This window comes from Seriola dumerili, unplaced genomic scaffold (assembly GCF_002260705.1).
Source record: "Seriola dumerili isolate Sdu_G_001 unplaced genomic scaffold, Sdu_1.0 BDQW01000432.1, whole genome shotgun sequence".
In the NCBI taxonomy this organism is placed as follows: Eukaryota; Metazoa; Chordata; class Actinopteri; order Carangiformes; family Carangidae; genus Seriola; species Seriola dumerili.
Window position 1 is genome coordinate 2,083,369 of NW_019174687.1, and position 22,650 is coordinate 2,106,018.

Genomic DNA, 22,650 nt, shown 5'->3' on the forward strand with positions numbered 1-22,650 from the left:
GCCACAGCAAAGGGTCTGAAGACATTTGTACATGAGAGATTTCAGTCTTTGTTTTTAATAAGTTTGCTAAAATTTCTACAAACATGAGTTATATTCAGTACCATTTTAAATATTTTCTCACTTAATGATTTAGGAAATGTCTTAATATGAGGAGTGTACAACTAAATATAATAGTAAAAGAAATTTTACATACACGATTACTTCTGTTTGTCAGCGTGTTGCGGTTGCAGTTGAAATCAGACTGCTGCACATCGCTTCCCTTTCACTAAATCTGTGCCACAACGTCATTATCAAACTCACACTACTCTCCCCTACTCGTCTTTCTTTCCATGTAATATTACTGCTGTAGTCTCTGCTTCTTTCTGAAGTCACTGTACAAACACATGTTGCCTTTAAAAGGTGAGGCTAACCTCCATCTTTTATCACTCTGATAGTTTCAGTGCGCTCCAAGGATCCAAACCTCCAACTGTTTTCCTTCACTTTCAGAGGAGGTTGTCTCCTCCACCCTGAAGATCAGCCTCCCAGCTGCTCACAGTTTATATGGACTTTGGACAACAGACTGTGACCCCATCCATACTATCCAGAGACATTGTCATTAGACATAATTGTAAACAAAGGATATCAATGTTTTGTACCCAGCACACTTACAGGATCATGGGGCAATCATTAATGGTGACAAATACACTTTATCCTAAATAAATAATATAAAAGACTATAAATGACATATATGTAGTCTGAGGACATTGCAAAATGGACAAAATGGCAACCACAACCAAATGAAAACCTCAGTGGTGTGTTTTACTTAATATGATACACTGTGCACATCCACATGAACAAAAACTGAACCATTTTTGTTCTTTATCACTATGAATTCAATAGTTATTTTACCAGACAAGTAGAGTTTGAAACTTTGTCTGACACTGTGATCACCACTGCACAGTGTTCACTGCTGTCAACACATGTGTACTTTGCTGCAGTGAGTGAATTCATAGATTACAGAAAATCCATTTCAATTATCAGTCAGATTTGTTTTCACTTTCAATATAACTGGAATCAGACATAGTTTTTATTGGGGACTGCAAGCAGTCACTGAGGAGTTTATATGGACCAGTTGGAGGTTCAGCGCCTTGCTCAGGGGCACCTCAATAGTAATAGCAGTTCAGAAGGAGGGCTCTTTCACTCACCCTGCAAAGATTTTACAAAACTGTTGAAGTAACCAATTAACCATTAACACCATAATACCATAACAGACCTATCAAGATCTGGTCTGAAAAATGAATGGAAGTACCAAAACCTGCAGTTCCTCTAATGACCACTAGAGTCTGGCTCCAACAGTGAGTCAATCCCCATAGACTCCCATGTTAAAATGTCCAACTTTACAGCAGAAATAAACATGTTTACAGCCTGGTACAAAAACAGTTTTGGTCTCTAGAGCTAATTTCCTCCTTCATGAGAACTGTTTATATAACTCACCTGTTTACATTTTATTAAGGATTAAAGTTATACATAATAGAGGATGTGGCCTGACAATGGTCACTTAAAATGATTCAAATGTTGAATACGCCTGTGCCTCAGTGATAGGAGAGTGAGACCCTCACTGTGGCTGATGTCTTTATTATAAAACATACATTTTTCAAATTCATGACAAAATACACAATCTTTATTAAACACTTTCAGCATTTTATAGACAGTTACTTAAGACACAATTAGAGCAAATTTAGTGCTTCAATATTGACTGGAAGTTACTCAAGTCATACAGGAAAAAGCAGCATGAAAAATAACAGACCATTTATTCAGCCGACATTTACATTCAATCAAAATCTGTACAAGATTTTGGAAAACCAGATAATTTGTCTGAGAGTGAGGATGACACATCACCTGGAGCTCCTCTACAGACAATGACAACTGGCCTGACAGTCATTGTCAGTGTTTGAGCATTTAAGCCCTGAAGAACATCATCAGTCCATTGTACACAAACCTGCCTGAGTACAAACAAACAATAAAACACCCTCATGCCCCTCACAGTCACAAACCTGCAAAAGCCTGGTTCTCTGCACCATTTGTCTCTGGGTGACAGTAAAGGCTGTTTGTCTAAATGCACACTTAACTGTCTGAGGTCAAAATAAAACACGCTGTCAGCTCATTGTCCTATCGCTCAACATACAACAATAATCCTGCTGAAAAGTTCTATTTGAAAACTGTGTCCTCAGGCTGAGAGACTGCTGCAAGCTAAAGCAACGACCCGCACAATAACAGTGTTCTCTGTACTAAATACAAGGTTTATAAGTGCTAGTGCAGGAGATTAGCTCCTTACAGGATAATGGTTTTTTTTTTTTTTTTTTTTTTTTACAATTTGTGGTTCATTTCTATCAGTTATAACTTGGACACTGGTGAGCTAACATTTAACCACAGAATTGCTGTCACAGTCGTACCTGTTCATTAATTTTGACTCCAGACATTAGATGGTCCAGAGTCACAATCATCTGTTCAGCACAGCTCACCGGTTCACTGATAGGACGACAGGTTATGTAACTGATCAGAATGGATGCTATGAGTGACACCCACTGGTGTGCATGGCCTGCTGCACCTCTGTGCTGTAAAATTTTAAAGGAGCTATTTGTAAGTTCTGATAATGCTACATAGCTAACGTTAGCATTAACAGTCTTTTATATATCAGTCTAGAAGAAACATTGTGAGTTCAGCATCAGACCTGATTCCTTTACTCACCAACAGCTGTCTCCAGAGGCAGAAATAAACCCTCTTGTTTTACTTTTATTTCTATCACTTCTTTTCTTCTACCGAAATTCGTTAGCATGCTAACCAGCTTGCTTTGCTGGTCCAGTACTGGGATGTTGCTGTGTTCTCCAGATCTCAGTAATGACGTTGTTGAGTACAATGTTATCACAACTGATAGAAACCATGGCCACGCCCACTAAAATGAGGCCCAAACTGTTATAAATTAAAATTCCCCTTTAAGCATACTCAAAACAAACTGAGGTTTTGCATGCAGTGTGGAAAATTACATCTATGTAACAAAGACTACGGAACACATTTAGCTCTGGTGTATGGCCAACATTCTGATGCCTCATTTATAACCACTAAATACAGTATTTCTGCTTTACCTCCGGCTGCTGTATTACTTTTATTCCCTGTAAATCTCAATGTCAACTGTCCACCTGACATGGATATATAAAACAAAGAGCCCAGAAGTCACAGAATGTATGGAAGTATGGCAACATTCTGTCTGAGAACATGCACACTAATGAATGTCTGAAGGAAACATGGTAGTAACGGTCAATGTTTGACTGAGGTTAGTGTCTGGTCAGTCTGCTTCGACAACCTGACAGTCCCAGGTAAGAGCCAAGGAGGGAGGTCTGCTTCCACTGTAGGACACTGAAGAGATTGATGGAGGGACAGGATGAGGACAGAGAACAAATATATATAAAAGTCAAATCTGACTTTGTTGCTGTTGTAGTTGCAGAAAGTAAATTCAACATTTTAATGAATCAAGATACAGTATCTCTGTCAAATGGACTGATGACAGTGAAGACACCTGGCACCTTCCATGTCTGCCACTGATTTTACTTGGGCTATGATCAAATCTTCTCATACACCACCTAGAAGGTGTTAGCACCTGTCAATCCTGTCTCATTTCTTCTCATTTCATGAGTAACGATAAAAAAAACCCCCAAAAAAACAGTTTGGTCTTTACAATGAGCAATACAACCTCACTGATCCACTAGGATAGCTATAGATTATATATATTATAGGATCATTATATGTGAATTTAAAGCCTCATTTTTCCTCTTCATCTGTGTTTTATTTGAAGTGTTGATCCATAAGAAGATATATTTGTGGTTTTAAGAACCAAAAACCATCTCAATGTAGTTTTACATCTCCTTTCTCAGGCTTCTCTCTGGAGCTCTAGTAACAAAAGGTCAATGAGCCAATCAGAAAAGAGGAGGCGCTGAGCCTCTTTTCTGATTGGCTGACTGTGTTCGGAGTGGTCCAATAAAAATATAGCAGATTTCAGGTAAACACAAGAAACCAAATCTCGCAAGGTTGGATGGTGGGTCCAGGTGGGCGGGGCTTAGGGTGCGGCTGAGAGCGGTGACTGCTCTTTTGTGACATCACAAAGTTCCAGAAGTCCTGACGGCTGGTTTTAAGGCTCAGTTTCTGAATACAGGCTGTGTGCATTTCTCTGTGGACTGAGGCTTTGATACTTTCCCAGTAATAATATAGAACCTGGACCTGCTTAATAATCAAACAAAACATGGACATCTACCTTTAGACTATATGGAGCTTTAACTGGATGAAGAGACTGCAGGAGACTTGTCAAATTTTCACACATATGAATGATGATTGAAAACATTTGACTGGAATGGAGAGATTTGAAGATACAGAGATGGAGAGATATAAGTTTAAATTTTAAAGCGACAAAAACACAACTGGAAATTCAGCTACAGATGTTGTCAGGATGGTTGGTAGAAAAGCGAGCATCAGTTATAAAAAAGGTCTAATGATACTTTAGACTAATATACTGGACTAACTGCACCAGCTACACGAACACTGGTAACAAACAGAAGCTGACAAAACAGAAGGTTGTTGTTGTCAGATGCCCTCAGTGGTCTCCACAACAATTGAGGCCATGACACTGAACCATTTCCTGGTGTAGTTTTAGATGCAGACACATTTCACAAATTCCAACCAACAGAACAGAACATCCCTATTCTCACCAGACAACAGAACAGGCCTCAACAGCTTTTCAAGTGTGTGAGCATCTTCCTACAGTTGACATTTATTTTAGTGGCAGATTCATACGTCAACTAACATAGTGAGGACCATTAAAACTCGAGCTATAACTATTTGGAATATATGATTATTCACATGCTGTTAGAACACGCGGTAAGAATTTAATTGGGAAATGAACAGCTATAGTTACGTATCTTTATTAGTTGTTTAGTACATTAAGTCACTGACTATAACAGTGTGACTAAATGAGACCATGGCAAAAATAGGCAGACAAGCCATGAATTATTTGAGCTCACCACCAAGAGTGGTCAACGGTCAACAAACACGCTGAGGCCCAGTTCCTTAAATGTGACTCGTAAAACAGAGACTTGAGTTTAGGCAGTAGTTTGGTAAAAAACATTTGCCAAGTATTTCTTTAAACTGGCGTCATAATGAGTCCTTAGAGATCTTTTCCTTTATATCTCACTTTTAGACCTCCTGTTCTATTTAGGCTGTCCTCTCCGACCCACATTTGTCCTCAAGCTTGAGGGTCATGTCAGGGTGCAGGGGGTGGGGGAGTCATATTCATTACTCAGCACTCCAAGTACTAAAATGACACTATGGTACAATCAACATTTGGTACTTAATTCATATAACTGCTGTTTATTCCATATTTCTACTATAACAACAGACGACATGTTATGATAAAACTCATCTGAGTATAAAAGCCAGTTGCACCAGACTATAGCTGGATGTCTTCACCATCACACCATGAACTCAGATATAACTTGTCTTATAGTGGCACTGAATGAGCCACAATCACAACAGCAGCAGTCATGATAACAGCTGACAAGATCAGCTTGATCTCACTTCCTGTTTTATATGCAAATTGACAGGCATGTGTTGTTGTTTTCAGCCAATTCAGCCAGAGAGAAAGAGAGAGAGGCAGAACACACAAAGGCAGAACTCCTGGCTTTAAAGTGTACCAGTTATGGAGTTAAACATCCCAAAACAGCTGAGCTGAAGAAGCCGCACCGTGGATGCAGAGCCGGGGCTAAGCTAAAGGCTAGGAGATGGAGAATTTTCTACCATCGATCCTCATGGGAAATGTCAACTCCCTGGCTACCAAGTGTGATGAACTGGAGGCACTTGTGAAGAACCAGCGAGCATATCGTGAGTGTAGTCTCATGTGTTTCACAGAGACCTGGTTAAATGACAACACTCCCAACCGTTGTGTGGATTTACCCAGCTTCACTGCAGTATGAGCGGACAGAGATGCCAGAGCAAGTGGGAAGAATAAAGGTGGAGGACTGGTTCTGGTTGTGAACAATAGATGGTGCAACCCCAGTCACATCATAGTGAAGCAGAAGATCTGCTGTCGGGATATTGAACTGTTGGCAGTTGGTCTTAGATTGTGCTATGTACCGAGGGAGTTCTCACACATCAGCGCCATTGTAGGTTTCATTAAACCACGAGCAGAGCCTGCAGTCGACTGTTGCGAGAGTACAGACCCAGCACCCTGATGCATTCATTGCAATATCGGGAGATTTTAACCATGACATTCTCACTTCTCACCTGACTGGCTTCACTCAGTATGTTGACTGTCCCACAAGGGAAAATAAGACACTTGATCTATTGTATGCAAACGTCAAGGAGGCCTCAGCTCTACCACCATTTGGCAGATCAGATCATAATCTGGTTTTTCTTCAGCCTTCCTACAAGCCCTGTGTACTGAGGCAGGCTGCAACCACCCGCTCATTCAGGAACTGGACCCTGGTTTTGCACAGATTGGAATGTCCTGTTGGAGTCACAGGAAAATGATAACAGCAGGGACCCTGACCTTGATAGAATGGTTGAATGTACCACAGACTACATTCTGTATGGACACTGTAATACCAGCAAGGACTGTACACTGCTTTCCAAACAACAAACCCTGGATCACCAGTAACATCAAGGCCCTCCTCAACCAGAAAAAGGAGGCCTTCAGGGATGGAGACAGGGAGAAGCTCAGGTGTGAGCAACATGAGCTGAAGAGGAGATTAAAGCAGGTGAAGGACTACAAAAAGAAAGTAGAGAGGAAGCTGCAGCACAACACCAGAGAGGTGTGGAAGGGGATGAGGACCATCACTGACTATAAAGAGAAGAACATCAGTCAAGTCTCCTGTCCTTGACAGCGGAGGAGGTGAGGGCGGAGCTCAAGAGGCTACGTCCTGGAAAAGCAACAGGCCTGGATGGTGTGTGTCTGAGGCTGTTAAAGGACTGTGCAGCCCAGCTGGCTGAGCCTCTCCAGAGGATCTTTAACTTAAGCTTTCAAACAGGGAGGGTCCCGGTCCTGTGGACAACATCATGTCTTGTTCCGGTACCTAAAGTAGGACGACCGGCTGAGATAAATGACTACAGACCGGTGGCCCTCACATCACACATCATGAAGACCCTGGAGCGGCTGCTTCTCCACCTTCTGAGGCCACAGGTTGAACATGCACTAGACCCCCAACAGTTCACCTACAAAGATCATATTGGAGTGGATGATACCGTCCTTTACATGCTCCACCAGGCCCATTCTTAATTGGATGAGCCAAGTAGTTACATGAAGATTGTGTTCTTTGATTTCTCAAGTGCATTTAACACATTCCACCCCCCCATTCTTAAAGACAAGCTGGAAGGGATGGGGGTGGATCCCTGCTTCACGTCCTGGATTGTGGACAAGATGACTACAGTACGTCAGGCTGGGTAACTGTGTCTCAGGGACAGTGATGAGCAGCACTGGGGCTCCACAGGGGACTGTTCTGGGTCTGTTCCTGTTCACCCTGTATATGGCGGACTTTAAATACAGTCCTGCCACATCCAGAAATACTCAGGTGACGCAGCTATTGTGGCGCGTATCAGGAACGGTCAGGAAGAGGAGTACAGGGATCTGACGATGGCCTTCAGTGAATGGAGCGACAAGAACTGCCTCCTTCTGAACACCTCCAAGACCAAGGAGATGGTCACTTTCGGAGGTCTAGGCCCACCCTTCAGCCAGTCAACATTTGAGGGAAGGACACTGAGGTGGTGCACACTTATAAATACTTAGGTGTGTTGTGAGGAACAGGGAGTTGTGGATGTAGAGAGATGTGTGTAACATCAGTGCAGTTTCGTGGAGAACAGGAAAGGCACACACTTACTTCTTGAGAGCAGTGATGAGGTACATGCTCCTGGGCATCAGCAGGAACACCTGATCTGTGAGCACAGCATCGATGATCTTCTTGGCCACATAGTCTGGCTTCAGGATCGGTAGCAACCTTGGCCACCTGATGAAGAGATGAAGAAGGATTAAGATATAAAATACAACCTCTAACAGCAGGGAACTGAGCCTGGACCAATGAGCAGTAGCTGAGCTTTATGTGAGACTGCAGCAGCAGCAGCAAGACATCAAACACTGCATAGTGTTTAGTTTTGTATTATTTAAATGTTTGCTCAGATTTGATTTCCAGCTAACTAGCTACTCACACACTCTGTACTTTGCCTTGTTGTTGTTTTCTTTTCTAAAGTGAAGCCACACTTTAAAATTTTCACAGTTTGCCGTGGTCCATCTTTCACACTGTTGTGACATTTGCCGTGCATGCTAGCTAGTTTTGAGAGTTAATTGTATTGAGTAAATTTTAAACTGTTGGTACTGTCAGGAGGAGATAAGCTGAAGCTAATCTTTTTTTTTTTTGTTCTTGGCATTTTGGAACTGGTTCTAACTCAGAACCAGGTTACAGTTACTAACCCTATTTACCAACAAGCACTAAGTTCCCTATGTGCCCTGCAAGAGATGACTTGTGGCTTGGTAGATCTCTTTAAAATGGCATTACTGAAAAATATATAAAGCCCATGGTGGGGTTGCCCAATCAATGAACATTTAACTGTCATGTCCTAGAGCCAAAAATGCCTCAGATCAGAGGTTTTCAAAGAATGAAGCAGGGAGGGTTACACAGAGCTCCTTAAGAAGACCCCTCCTTATGCCATATTTGATTGTTGACACTGAACCAAACGACATATTGGCGCCTCCATCTGTGATTTTAGAGCAGGCCAGTATTCAGTAGTCACAGGTGTGACATGTGACACAACAGCGTCTGCATCTGTCCCACCACGCCAGCTCCCCATTTCACACAGATGTCAATCCGGCTCTGTGGTTACCTCCACTGCGAGTATGGTGGAACAACAATGCCCTGCCCCCTTCGGTCCATGTTCGTACCCTTTACACAGAACAGGCAGGTGGAATAAAGGCACAACATTCCCGCCTTGAACAGGCTGTGTAAAAGGGGCTAGAGTGGACATATGGATGTCAGGGTTGTAAAAACAACAGGAGGTTATTTACTGTAGATTGGCTGCTGATTGGGTCCGTTTACCAAACAAGCAGAGACTGTGACACCCACCCACACAAGTAAAGTACTACTTAGCACCCGATTGCTCCAATATGTATAAAAAAATCTCACTGTCATGGAGTCATAGTTCTGTGACTTCTGAATCTGTGTTAAAGAAGAAATCATTATGTCTGAGGACCACCGCCAATAAACATCTATAAATCTTCTAAAAATCGTAAGTAATCCAGTGATACCGGTGTGAACATCCACAGCTAGAATGTGAACAAGCTAATTCAGCAGATTTGATTGGTGCCAATTTGCCAAGAAGCAAACATCATCATTACATCTCAAATAGACTTAAGACAGAAAATTATTAAGAGTAAAATATTACATTAAACTAACTTTTTTCATTTTTCACTATGCTTTTAATTTAACTATAATACTTTGACATTAAAAAGGCTCAGCCCTTCAGATCCACATATTTTTCATATATTGAATGTCTGGTGAATCATAACGGTAATATTTAAAACAAAATGAGAACTAACCACATGCTGGTGACATGAGTCACCCAGAGGTGCCACAGTGCTGACACGTCTGTGCACCAGACAACCTCAGAAGAGGAGGGGGAGGGGTGTGTGAAGTGAGCCGCAGTCAGGGAACAGACGGCTCCATAAAATGCTATAAATGTTTGTTTAACCAGTAACATTACATAAAATCACCAGGATCCTAGTTTAGTTCACTTTACCAGAATAATCCACTCACTGTTTTCCAGTTGCTGGGAGCAGCTAGCGACTCTACAGAGTGTTAGCAGCTCTGTGAAGCTGTTCTTCAGCACAGTGGAGCTAAAAGCTAATGTCAGCAACCTAGCACGCTCACAATGATAACACCAACATGTTGGTGTTCAGCTGGTCTGATGCTTACCATGTTCACATGGTAGTTTAGCATGTTAGCATGTTAACATTGCTAATTAGCAATTAACAAAGCACATCTGAGGCTGATGGGAATGGATTTGCAGGAATTCAGTCATTAGCAATTCTACCATCCGACATGGTTCTGAGGAACACTGCACTATTTATCCTTCATACCTCAATCAGATACTGTTAATCCAAAACAGATTTTTAAGAATGATTCAACTCCACCTGCACCTTTGTTAAGGAAATTTAATTTTTTGTCAATTTATTTTGTAAATACTCTTCTAATGGTGTTTATGTTTAAGTTCATATATCACAAGCAAAACCTTCCGAAGGATTTTCATTGATCTTATTGTCAAACTTCCAATCATCATCAATTTTTTTTTATACCAAATTTAGAATTCCTAATTTCTGGGATTCACTAAGTACAACTTTGAAGTCGTCATCTTTAATAACTTATAAAAACACATTTAAATTTTTTTTTTATATAAATATAATTTTGTGTGAATAGGTATGTATTACATCTCCTGCACATTTAAAATGTTCAAACTTCTGATTTACTCTTATTAACATTATTTTATTTTAGATTTTTTTTTATTGTATGAGCCCTCTGGGCTTCCTTCACAATTAATACCTTTTTTACTGTGTAATATTTTACTGTCGACCAGATAATCTGATGGCAAATTGTTTATGCATATTTTACTAACACGATGCAATATACATGTTTATAAACGTCATATAAACGACGAGAGGTAAAGACAGATCAGTGAAAAAGCTCAGGATGTTTATACATCACCTGAGACTAACAAGGAGGCCCAACACTCTCCTAAGAGCAGCGTTCAAAATACAGTCCAGACCCTCAGGTTCACTTGATTATGGTGACACATATATCTAAGCATGGACACAGACAACTCAGACATTCTAATCACTTTTAAGCAGGTCACAGATTTTTGTATGTTTTGTGGTTATTTTGAGGAGCTGTGTGTGTGTGTGCAGATGTGAGGAGTAGGAAGTGACAGGCCAGGTGTTTGGTGCTGGCGTAGACCATGTGGCCTGGTGGCTTCAGGGGCTGTTGGACGGATGAAGGCAGGAAGACAGAAATAAAGATGGACACAAGTCTCCAAACACTTTTAAAACCTGACCCCAGGACATGTGGGATCGTAGCACAGAGGCCAGGCAGTGTGTGTGTGTTTGTGTTTTTATGAGGAGGTATAAAACTGAAAGACACTGTCAGTCTAATGTCTACAGTCAATCACCAGCACACAGACCTCTGGCATTATTTTGTTTTGCTGTTGAATAGTTAGTATTACTTCTCTCTTCTCCATTTATCCACAAATCTCACACAATAATAAAAAGGCTTAGTCCTTTTGATTTAATATCGTTTGTGGTGTCAGATGTTGCTTTCAGGCTCTGACCTTCGCTCTCTGTAACTAGATTTCCCGCCTCATGGTCGTTTCCTCCACCAACCAGCCAAGTTACAGGAAATACGGTCACAGTCTCTTCCTGAGTCACAGGGTTGAATAATGACCAGAGGTGTTTTAGCAGAACATTATGACATCACAGTGAAGTTGACCTTTGACCACCAAACTCTAATCAATTCATCCTTTTGTGCCGAATTTGAAGAACTTCCCTGAAGGCGTTCCTGAGATATCACGTTCATGGGAATGGGACAGACCGGCGGACGACCTGAAAACATAACGCCTCTGGCTCTGACTGTCACCGCCTCGGAGGCAAAATAACAATAAATATGAATTGGATCAAACTGTAGCCTGATACAGTTTGACAGATATCTGAAAGTCCATCATACATCAAGTACCTGATGACTGAATCACAGAGCCAGACATGTTGGGAGATTTTTCTCAGCCACATCACTCAGGCCGAGTACACAGGATACCACACATACTACAAAATAAAATGACAGGAAATCCCGATTCTTTTTTGGCAGAAAACAAAATTAACATTTGTTGAGTGGCAGTGGAGATGTGCACTGCAGCAGGTTTCCTTGCTGTGATGGTGCACACCGCACCAGCAGCCTGGCTGTTGAAAGAGTGTGTGTGCGATGATGTGTCAGTGCAGCGGTGGTACCACAGCTACCAGAGCCGCCACAGTCTGTTCAGAGTGTGAACGTCCTCTGGACATGGCAGCAGAGCGGCTGCTGGGCTGCTCCAACTGACACTGTGCACATTCAAGTTGGACGTGCCGAGCAGTTAATATAATTTGGTGATATTTATATAGTGTAGTTGTTGGTTGTGACATCACTTATCTGTTACTGTCTGAGCTGCAACTCATTCAACATAACTTTTTTTAAGATCTTACACAAGTCAGTTAACAACACTGATAAATATGATCTTATCATTCTCACTCTCAGGCTTTTTGATGGAGGGATCTCTCAAGTGTCCAGGTGATGTAAGAGAAAAGAAACGTGACCAAAGAGAGAGACACATTTCATAAGACGTGCCTGAAGAGATAACCAAGAAATGATGAGTAAAGCTGCTCGTTATCTTTCTGCTAAAGCACAGATTAGTTAATGACTCTCAGTGGACATTCGACCTGTAGTGCAAGTACTCTCACAGCTTCAACAGAGCCAATGTTTTTCCTCACATTCAGTGTTTGTTTTTGTTTTGTTTTTTTTTTTATAAAAAAGGTACAATCTTCAGTATTTTCAGCCTGTATGGTAAAATCAATGTTACTCCTGACGGGACGGAGTATGACTGTGTGCTGCTACACCTGGGAACATCACTGACCTGAGTGATCACACACATGTTTAAAAACTGATGTTCAACACTTTAAAACAGTTTCCATAACTTTTCAAAAATCTTTCATGATTTTACTTTTTGAGGACTGGAAAACACACTTTCCCTACTCCATGATTTTCCCAGGTCTTTCCTAACCACATGAACCCTGAACTAAAGGGGTTCTGTCGCTCCGGGATCGGTTTTTAGTCTGTGGGGTTTGTAACTTTTGACCAGAGGCTAGTGGAGGTCTTGGAGCGGCTGCAGAGTTTTGAACATAATGAACCAACAGAATCATTTTAATGTGAACAGATGGAGGAAGTGTTCAGTTCAAAAAGGAACAAACCTGAAAACAGGTTTCTCACTCAATCTGATCAACTTTAACAGGGGGCATTAGAGATGGAGGCTCGTCTTGTGTTAATGCAGTAAATAACGCCTCGGCTCTCTGTCACTGTCTGGGTGTTGTAACTCTACTGCTCCATTTCATGCTCAATAAAAACATCACGCTTCATCTTCCTCTCTTTTTTAATATTCTTTCATTTCCTCGATTCATTCTCACTCCATTCTCTTCCCCCGGAGCTCCCCGCCTTTCAGGCCGTCCTTACAAATAAGACTTTATTCTTAAAATCGACTTGTCAAGTTACATAAACTACGATTCTCACCGTTCCTCTTTACTCCTCTCCCCTCATTCACCCCCTCCTCTCCTCCTCTGCTGTGACCAGCTCGTCACACCAGGCGTCTGTGCACTGGTCAGAACATAAAGCCCAGAGCCAAAAGTGCTTAACTGTTTTCTGTATGGACCGTTACACCCACACAGAAACACACAGAAACACACACACCTCAATAAAGCCAGGACAACAGAATCTATCTGTGTGGTTACTAAAGGACTGGGGACAGTGGGTTTTATACATAAATGAAATAAAATGAGGATATTATATGAAGAGGAGATAACGTGTGAGCGGTTCATTTGAGCGAGAAGATGAGCTTCAGCTGAGATGAGAACAGCTGATTATTTAAAACCACTGGAGTGATACAGAGAGTGTTACTGACTCTGATCAATGACGCATCAACATCACAGTTTATGGCCTCGTCTGAAACACTGCTGACTTCACGGCTGCAGCTCAACACACCTGACCACAACTACCAGAAATGTAATTTATGATCTATACTGTAGGTCCCTATATCAAGAGTGATGTTGCCATATATGTCACCTATAAGGGGATATATTATTATCATACTGTATAAACATCCTCTGGATATATGACAATGTAGGTTTATAACATATATGAACATATAATGATATTTGTATATGCACATATATTAAAAATATCTACAGTATATGTTGAATTTTTATATCATATAAAATGTTGTGGCCATATATGTGAACTATATTTAAATTCTATATGCAAGTTTATTAAAACAACATACATATAAAAATTCTATGTTTAATTAATTTCTCACTAAACATGTTCATCTTTTGATTTTGGGAAAGTGGCCTCAGCCGCTTGGACCCTACTGTAAATAATATCAACATATACTGACAGGCTTTGGGATGCATGTACAGTATATGTAACATATCTATAATCTTTTTTTGGGGGGTTTTTGTGCCTTTATTGGACAGGATAGTAGAGAGAGACAGGAAATGGGGAGGCAGAGAGAGGGGGATGCAGCAAAGGGCCGTCTGATGCGGGATTCGAACCGGGGCTGACTGCAGCGAGGACTGTAGCCTCTACACACGGGGCGCCTGCTCAACCCACTGCGCCACTCGACGCCCCTACGTCTTTTTTTTTTCTGATAGCCACAGTGACAGAGGAGAGAGAGAGAGAGAGAGAGAGAGAGAGAGAGAGAGAGAGAGAGATGCAGTAGAAGGCCACAGGTCAGATCTGAACCCAGGCCACATGGGCAGGACTAAGCCTTTATGATGCGCGCTCCACCAGGAGCAGGTATAGATTGAACAAAGTTCCAGCACACACTGATCAGTCATAAGCACTGATCAACCAACACAGGCACAGAGCAGCTCTTCCTCTCAGAGTCAGACTTCACCTGCAGTCATGACACAGGCTCCTGGACGTAATGTTTACATGTTATTCATTTCAGGAAAGTCGTGTGAAGAGACCTACTTAGTTTGACATCCATCGAACATCCCGGTGTTGATGAAGTACGGGCACACGATGGTGGTCTTCACGCCATCTTTCCCAGTTGCCAGCAGCTCCAGACCCACTGACTCTGCAAAACCTACAGCTGCAAACTTACTGGCACAGTAGTCTGCAGGGGGAGGGGGGGTCACAGGTAGAGGAAAGTGAAAAAGATCAGTTACAGGAAAAGATGAATTACTTTGGATATTTGTTATTTCTCACCTGCTGTAGTCAGCTGTGATTATACCCCTCACACCCTCAAATTATTCCTGAATACCTTCACTTTTCAGTGAACTAGGAGCTTATTCAATCTTACCCACCAAGACAGACACCTGATTCCTTTTACTTACACATGATTAGGAAACAATAGGTGTATTTTGTTACACACAGACACACACAGACACACACAGACACACACACACACACACACACACACACACACACACACACACGGCCAGCCTGAGGAATTATTCTTTTTGTGTCTAAAATTTCATCATCTGTCCGTGAGGATCTGAACATTGGACTGACAGACAGACAGACAGATTTACCTGGCTGCACATGGACATGATCAAAGACAAAGATATGAATTTATCACAAGCTGCTTCAGTGAGTCACAATCAGAGAAACCTGAGGGTTGTTTGTAGGTTTTGCTGTTGGTACTTTCACTGGACAAACTCTGTCTGCTCACTTTCTCTTGTTTAGTTGAGTTTAACTAGACACTGATATTCCGCATACATAACCATCATGTCACATGTTTTTTTGCTTATCACAACACAACAGTTAGTTTTTGTGCCACAGCTACACGCGTTATATGATCTGATGCAACGCAGGCTTACTGGTGATAAGACACCACGATCTTTATGATGAATATAGGTGAGAGGGCAACTCTGACGACGTGTTGTACCATCACCACTGAGGCATAAACTGTCGCTGTCAAAGATAATCACCACTGAACAGATCTGAGGTCTGTTATAAGGAGCAGATAAAACATCGCAGAAGGTTTTAATTAACTACAACAATAAAAACTCAGTCCAATGTCCTTCTTGCTTCACGATAGTTAGATCTGTCTGAAAACTAAAATGAACTGAATATCAAATCTAAACAGAGCTGAGTCTTTAAACACAACCTCTGAACAGAAGTCATGTTAAAGTTAGAATTGGCTAAAAAAAAAAAAAAAAAAAAAAAAAAAAATCAATAGATGTGTGCAGATTTGCTGAGGCTCAGACCAGGGGCTGGTTTCACACAGACTGCTCTGTAGTGTTGGTCCAGTCCTCAATCTGCTCATAGATCAGTTTGATGCGAGTCAGACTGTTTCACAGAAATTATTTTGAGCCAAAAAGACACCTTACTCCCAGGCCAACTCAGGTCTAAGACCAATGTTACCATGGTAACAATCACACCAAATGCTGCGCTGAGCAGCAGCACCCAACAACAAGAAACAAGAAAACATGGCTCATAATTTGCTAACATTGTTATGACACTGTTAGTTTTTTTTATTGTTTCACTGTTCAAGTAAAACGTCCTTGTAACTGTTTTATTTTATTTATTTATTTTTACCCAGAATTCACTGTACCAAAGTCAAGAACTAAAGTGCTTTGTGCAACAGATGAATTTAGACTGAGTCTATCTGAAGTCTGACTGTTTGTTCTATCTGAGCCACAGTCAGACTCTGTCTTTGTGAAAGCAGCTCCTGCTGTTCATGATGTGCTTTGTGAGTTCAGATCTGTGGAGAATCAGGGTTGGACAGGATTTGTCCGTCCCCCCTCTTCAAACCCAGCATGATCAAACCCAGCACTTCAACAGCAGTGTTGAACCATAACAGCAGCACTTCAGGGACCTGGGCTATGTCACTAATTTAGAGAGAAAACACCCAAATCAGTTGTACTTCAACACCTGCTGACTCTCATGTCAGTGTGAATATCTCATTGAGGCTTTTTGTTTAGTTTGTGCTGAGAGGTCAAGTCACTCACAGCACTGAGTCACTGAGTCAGAGAGCAGCTCTACAGTCTGTGCACTCAGAGCACAACAGCTTACAATAAACACCGGACTGGAAGTTGATCAGATTTATACAAGCTGTAACCAATCACTTCAAAAATGTTGTTAGAAATCACGCAGGACGTCCCAAACTCTGCGCTCATCAGCCCTTCAGTTCTGAGCAGGTGTATTCACAGTGGCTTCAGGAGGTAATCGGAGCCCTTCACTTTCTGCACACTTATGTGGTACATTTTATTATTGATGGGTAAAATCACCATGTTTATTCATCAGCCTACACTCAATGATCCACACTCACAAAGTGAAAACATGTTTATAGTTGAAGGCGCCAAATTCCTCGTGTCAAAATATTTCCCAAAGATATTCAATGTATTCATGCTTTGCATTCAGTGAACAGGTTTACTGATATATTACAGTGTAGAAATAGTATATGGAGTCCCGCCTGAGTCCAGTGGTTTCCAAACACAAATCATTATTAGTGAGTTAAACTCAGTCAGTTAAACAGTGGCTTCAACTTGAGCCCTGTTTTTTTAGCCCACGTTTGTTTACATGTGGAAGATGAAGTGTGGTGAATGATCTACTGTAACTTCCTGTGTGTTATGTTCCATTGATGAACTGACAAATATCACTGATCACTGACTGAAGAGCTTCTTCTTCTCTGGTTTCTGATCAGATTTATGGAGGTTTATTTACAGTGGTGTTTTCATGTCTGTGTGTTCAGCTCTGACTGAATCATGACTCTGATATTTGTCTGATGTGAGTTTCACATGTTTTTGGATGTTGATATCTGATGACTTGTGAAACGATCCTATTCATCTGATTCGGTGTGGAGACCAGTATGAGAGTTTTGATTCGATATGTGAATAAATGTAACCAGTAATATAAGACATGAGGAACTCTCAGCCCCTTTGGTTTTATCAAAGTAGCTCTCAGAGGTAAAAAGGTTGGAGACCCCTGAGCTAAGGCCTTTTTCCCCTACATTATGGGAGGTATTCAGAGCTCAGGTAGGCCTCAGGTAGAGTGGTACCATATAGTTTTTGACCACATATATTTGTCAGTTTTTCAGATCATTTTAAAGGTTTAAAAGAACCTTTGTTATCCATTTTTCTAGTTATAGCAAACAATCAGGGCTGTTGTGATAGAACATACTTTGAAAATAAATATTGTTTATTTTATAAATCCCTTCAAATCCCTTTGTTTTCTTGGTTGGACTGCAGTTCAGAGAGTCTAACTCCTTTTGGTTCTGTTTCCAGACAGAGAGAGAGAGAGAGAGAGAGAGAGAGAGAGAGAGAGAGAGAGAGAGAGAGAGAGAGAGAGAGAGAGAGAGAGAGAGAGAGAGAGAGAGAGAGAGAGAGACAGAGAGAGACAGAGAGAGACAGAGAGAGAGGGAGGGAGAGAGAGAGAGAGAGAGAGAGAGAGAGAGAGAGAGGAGAGAGAGAGCATTTCTATTGGCTGTTCTCCAAATGCGTGTGCATGTCCCTTCAGATGAACATGTGTCAATATCTCTGAAGCATTTCAGAGACCGTGAGAAGCTGCTGTTCCTCTCCTGAGCAGGAAACAGGCTGCTGACATCATGTTATATCTGAATGTATTGTAGTGGTTGGTTGTGTAGGTAGATTAGTATGAAAGCAGTTGATGAATCACTACGTTGAAAGTTGCTAATATTTTAGGCTTCTGCTAGCTGTGCTGCTTGTGTTGTGTGCGTGTATGACGCTTGTGCATTGGGGCCACAGGGGGAGAGCTGCAGGAGGGCAGCTGGATTTTCAAATTCTGGTGTTTTCTTTTCTTTTCTAGATTTCTTCCAACCCCAACTTGAGCAATTTTTGTTTTTACTGTCGTGCCCCTAGTGGCAAAACAGCAGGAAACGCCCCATTCTCATTCGTGGTCTGAACACATGAGCCAAACTGGATAAGGATTGAAGAGTTTAGCAGGTTGAATTGATTTGACCACACCCAGAAAACCACACGTCATATCTCAAATCAAACATGTGGACAGGGTTCAGGGTCGAACCAACACGATTTGTACCAGGTTTGGTGAAGATAAGATGAAAGATCAAGTCAAAAGTATGTCAAGCAAAAAATTCAAAATGGTGGAAAAATTTTATGATGCAAAAGGGCGTGGCCTATATCAATATAATCAGCATCATCCAATCAATCTATCGGCACAATCTTCTATGCCTCACGGTTGCCGAGATATTGGCCAAATTATTTTTTTAATTTCTTACAACATGACGGCGCTAATGCTTCCATTATTGTGTATGTGAAGCACGGACATATGAGGAAGCTGCTGTTTTCCCATAGAAAACCACTGAAATGCTTTCATCAGTCGCACTATGAATGACATGCATGACATGATGCGGAGGAGAAACACACACCTGCCAATCCATTGACTCCTATGAGACCTGCAGAGCTGGCGATGCTGACCAGGTGGCCGTGGTTGTTGGCGATCATGGCAGGAAGGAAGGCCTTGTAGGTCTGAGCAGAGAGAGACAGAGAGCAAATCAACTACAAGACAAAACAGACTGTACATCATTTAAATATACTGCAGACTGTTTGTATTAATTATAATTGTCTTGATCAAAAGAATTTAAATGCTCAAATTAAAATAATAGCACTTTGTCTTCCATACACAACATTTTACCAAAAAATTTTAAATTAAAAATGTGAATGTAAATGCTAAATGTTAAAGAAAATGTTAAATTTAACAACACTACAATAATCTGCCTGTAAAATATACATTTCCTCAGATTAGAGAAACCATCTGCATCTCAGCTGACATCATGTGTTGATGTTCCAGCTGGCAGCTCTCCATGTCTGCTGACTCACTGACCCAGAAGTGGGACATGGTGTTGACCTCCACCGTCTTCTCAATCAGGGAATCAGGAGCATCCATGAACTTCTTTCCCGTCACAATCCCGGCGTTGTTCACCAGAATACTGACGTCACCCACCTCTCGCTTCACCTGCACAGAGCAGAGGAAAACGTCCATCATGTAGGTTGAAATATCATTTCGTAAAAATATTCAGAGGGTAGACGGAGCTTGTGAGAGACTGTTTACAGGAGCTGTTAATAATCTGAAGAAAGTTACTGTTCCGGAAGAAGTTGTTTACATTATACGAGTCACTTCTTTGTCCAACTAAGTTATGAATGAAGCAGATGAAGCTGACTGTGATTGATCTGCTCATTCTAGTTTGGACCAGTCAATAATCTTCTGCATTGCCACCAAAGACAACACAATGTGTCTCCATGACATCATGCCCTTTATACATTCAAATCTCATTGATACGTTACAAACTCTGCTTCTTCTCTCTCCACCTGCTTCCTCCATCCTCCTGCTCAACACCCACTGCTACAATCATTATTATTAATAGTCTCATTATGAGTCTCTTCATTATTTTTATTAGTCTTATTAGTCCTATTACTTCCCCTATTACTTGCCCTATCATTACCTTATTATTATACAACAGTTAGTTCCGACCAAGTAATTTGATTGGACGAGAGGGATTCCATGAGTGCTGATAAACAACAGCACTGGGACTTTTAACTACACGTATCACTCCTCTTCACAGGTGTTCTATTAACATTAATCAGCGTTACGTTAACGGCCGTTATCTGTCTTATCTGTCTGATTGTAACAAACTTTGCAAAGATGAAAATATTTCCAGAAATAACATTTGTATTAAATGATGTCTGGTCGTCAGAAGAGGATGAAGGAAGAAGCCTGGAGACTTCAGCGCACTCCTGAGGTAACGTGTAGACAGAGTAGCAAGCTAGTGTGCACTGTGCAGGTCTGGAAAATGTTTGTGTTGCTTAGCAACAGTCCATACCAGTCCAGTTGCGGAACTATTTGTGTTGGCGTTGCCAAATAAATGATGAAATAAACAAACAAATCATAATCTGTTGTTGCTTATTTAATTAACATGGCGCTCGTAGAACTGTTGCATAAAAGCAAGATCACACTCGAGGTCGACTCGCCCGCCGATTGTCTTCGGTACGAGGCGGCAGGCAACATCGCTCCCTCTGTGTGATATTGTTTAATTATTAGTCTTATTATAATTATACATCTATATGCGGAACCTGCATTATGCCATGTTCTCCTCTGTACCCCTCTCCAAAGCAAGTGTTTCCTTGTTCCTGTGCCAGGTGTTGCTCATGGTGGGAAATGGGTCTCTGTAAATAACATTATAAAGAAACGGTCTAGACCTGCTCTATATGAAAAGTTTCGGAGGTAACGTCTGTTGTGATTTGGCACTGTATAAATAAAAATGAATTGAATTTATAAACATAACATAAACACCAATTTCTTGCTCTTTTCTTGAAACCCCTTGTTCCTTCTGAACATCAGTCCATGTCGCTGCCATGACACACAGATTTTTCACGTGGCGTAGGGTGCAACGTATCAGAGGTTCATGTTCCTATTAATGTACTCCACAGGTCAGAAACCCCTCTTTGCTAATGACCAGAACCAGGACAGCTGTCACACTGAACTGTGGTGTTACAGGTTCAAACCAACTAATGATCTCTGGCAGAGAACAGACTCCGGCTGTTGGGAGAACATGAACCAAACAACAGACAGGTTAGATTTTGGCCTGTCATCAAGTGAGTCACAGAATAAACATCAATTAGCAGCTGACCTGTTCCTCATTTTAACTGGTGAATGTGACTGAGAAGCTGCTAATCTTCTCTACATTGCTATTTGCTCATTAGAAAGACAGGACACATCTAGTTTTTGTCTGTTTTGTGTTAGTGGTGAAATTTATTTTTCACCACAGGCTGCACTACAAAGCGTTGATCTAAAATGATCATATCTCTTGACCCCAGGGCATCAAAACAACAGCTCCCTTCACAGCTGTCAGCTGATACTAAACATGGGTGGAGACGAGGCTTACGGTGATTTACACTGTTCTCTAACAGGACGTGTTGTTTGTGTTGTGGTTTGGCTGGAAGGCATCTGCTGGATCAGGACTCTGTTAGCCATTGAAACATGTCAGGAGAGGCAAACTAGTTTCTGTTTATTAACACAGATTAAGAGTCTTCAGCACATAACACTGCAGACATCATCTAATATAAGATAACAACCTCACACTTGCTGGTGTAGCTACAGCTACTCCAGCTTTCATTTTTTTTAAGATGCTGCCAACTCAAACACAAGTGTGTGTTATGATGTTGATCCATGTAACAGTCACAGAGGCAATGTGTTTCTGGGGAGTTGACCTTCAACTGGTTCAGATCCTGCTTCCTTTATCCACCTGGATCTAGTTGTTACAGCACCTTCCCATAATTTGGGTATTAGGCCAACAAAGTTTGTTTACACAACAGTCATCCCTCCCCTGCCTCCAGGGTGCGTGCTCACACACACACACACACACACACACACACACACACACACACACACACACACACGAAGCTCAACATTCAAATACAGAAATGTGCTTCCTTGAGCTGACTTTTCAACCTTGCAGCATAAAGTTGTAGGATTTTAGCATTAATAGCTCCATATAGTATAAAGGTCTCTGTCCATGTGTTGTTTGATTATAGATCAGGTCTAGCTTCTATATTAATACTGTGAAAGCATCAAAGCCTCAGTCCACAGAGAAATGCACACAGCCTGTATTCAGAAACTGAGCCTTAAAACCAGCCGTCAGGACTTCTGGAACTTTGTGATGTCACAACAAAGCAGTCACATCCCCGCCCACCTGGACCCACCATCCAAAATCCTTGCAGGATTTATTTTTTCTGAGTGTTTACCTGAAATCTGATGGATTTTTATTGGATCACTTAGAAAACAGTAAGCCAATCAGAAGAGAGTAGGCTCTGAGCCT

The 22,650-nt window shown here is 41.4% G+C and overlaps 1 protein-coding gene across 1 annotated transcript in view; it reads right to left on the reverse strand.

The window, feature by feature from the left end:
- The window catches only part of sdr16c5 (short chain dehydrogenase/reductase family 16C member 5), a 38,804-nt gene that overhangs the window by 11,412 nt on the left and 4,742 nt on the right, over window positions 1-22,650 (reverse strand). Inside the window, exons 3-6 of the mRNA XM_022761857.1 lie at window positions 19,659-19,790; window positions 19,204-19,303; window positions 14,823-14,967; window positions 7,896-8,021 (exon numbers count right to left, since the gene is read on the reverse strand). Coding sequence (XP_022617578.1) covers window positions 7,896-8,021; window positions 14,823-14,967; window positions 19,204-19,303; window positions 19,659-19,790 — 503 coding nt within the window. The remainder of the gene's footprint in view (window positions 1-7,895; window positions 8,022-14,822; window positions 14,968-19,203; window positions 19,304-19,658; window positions 19,791-22,650) is intronic.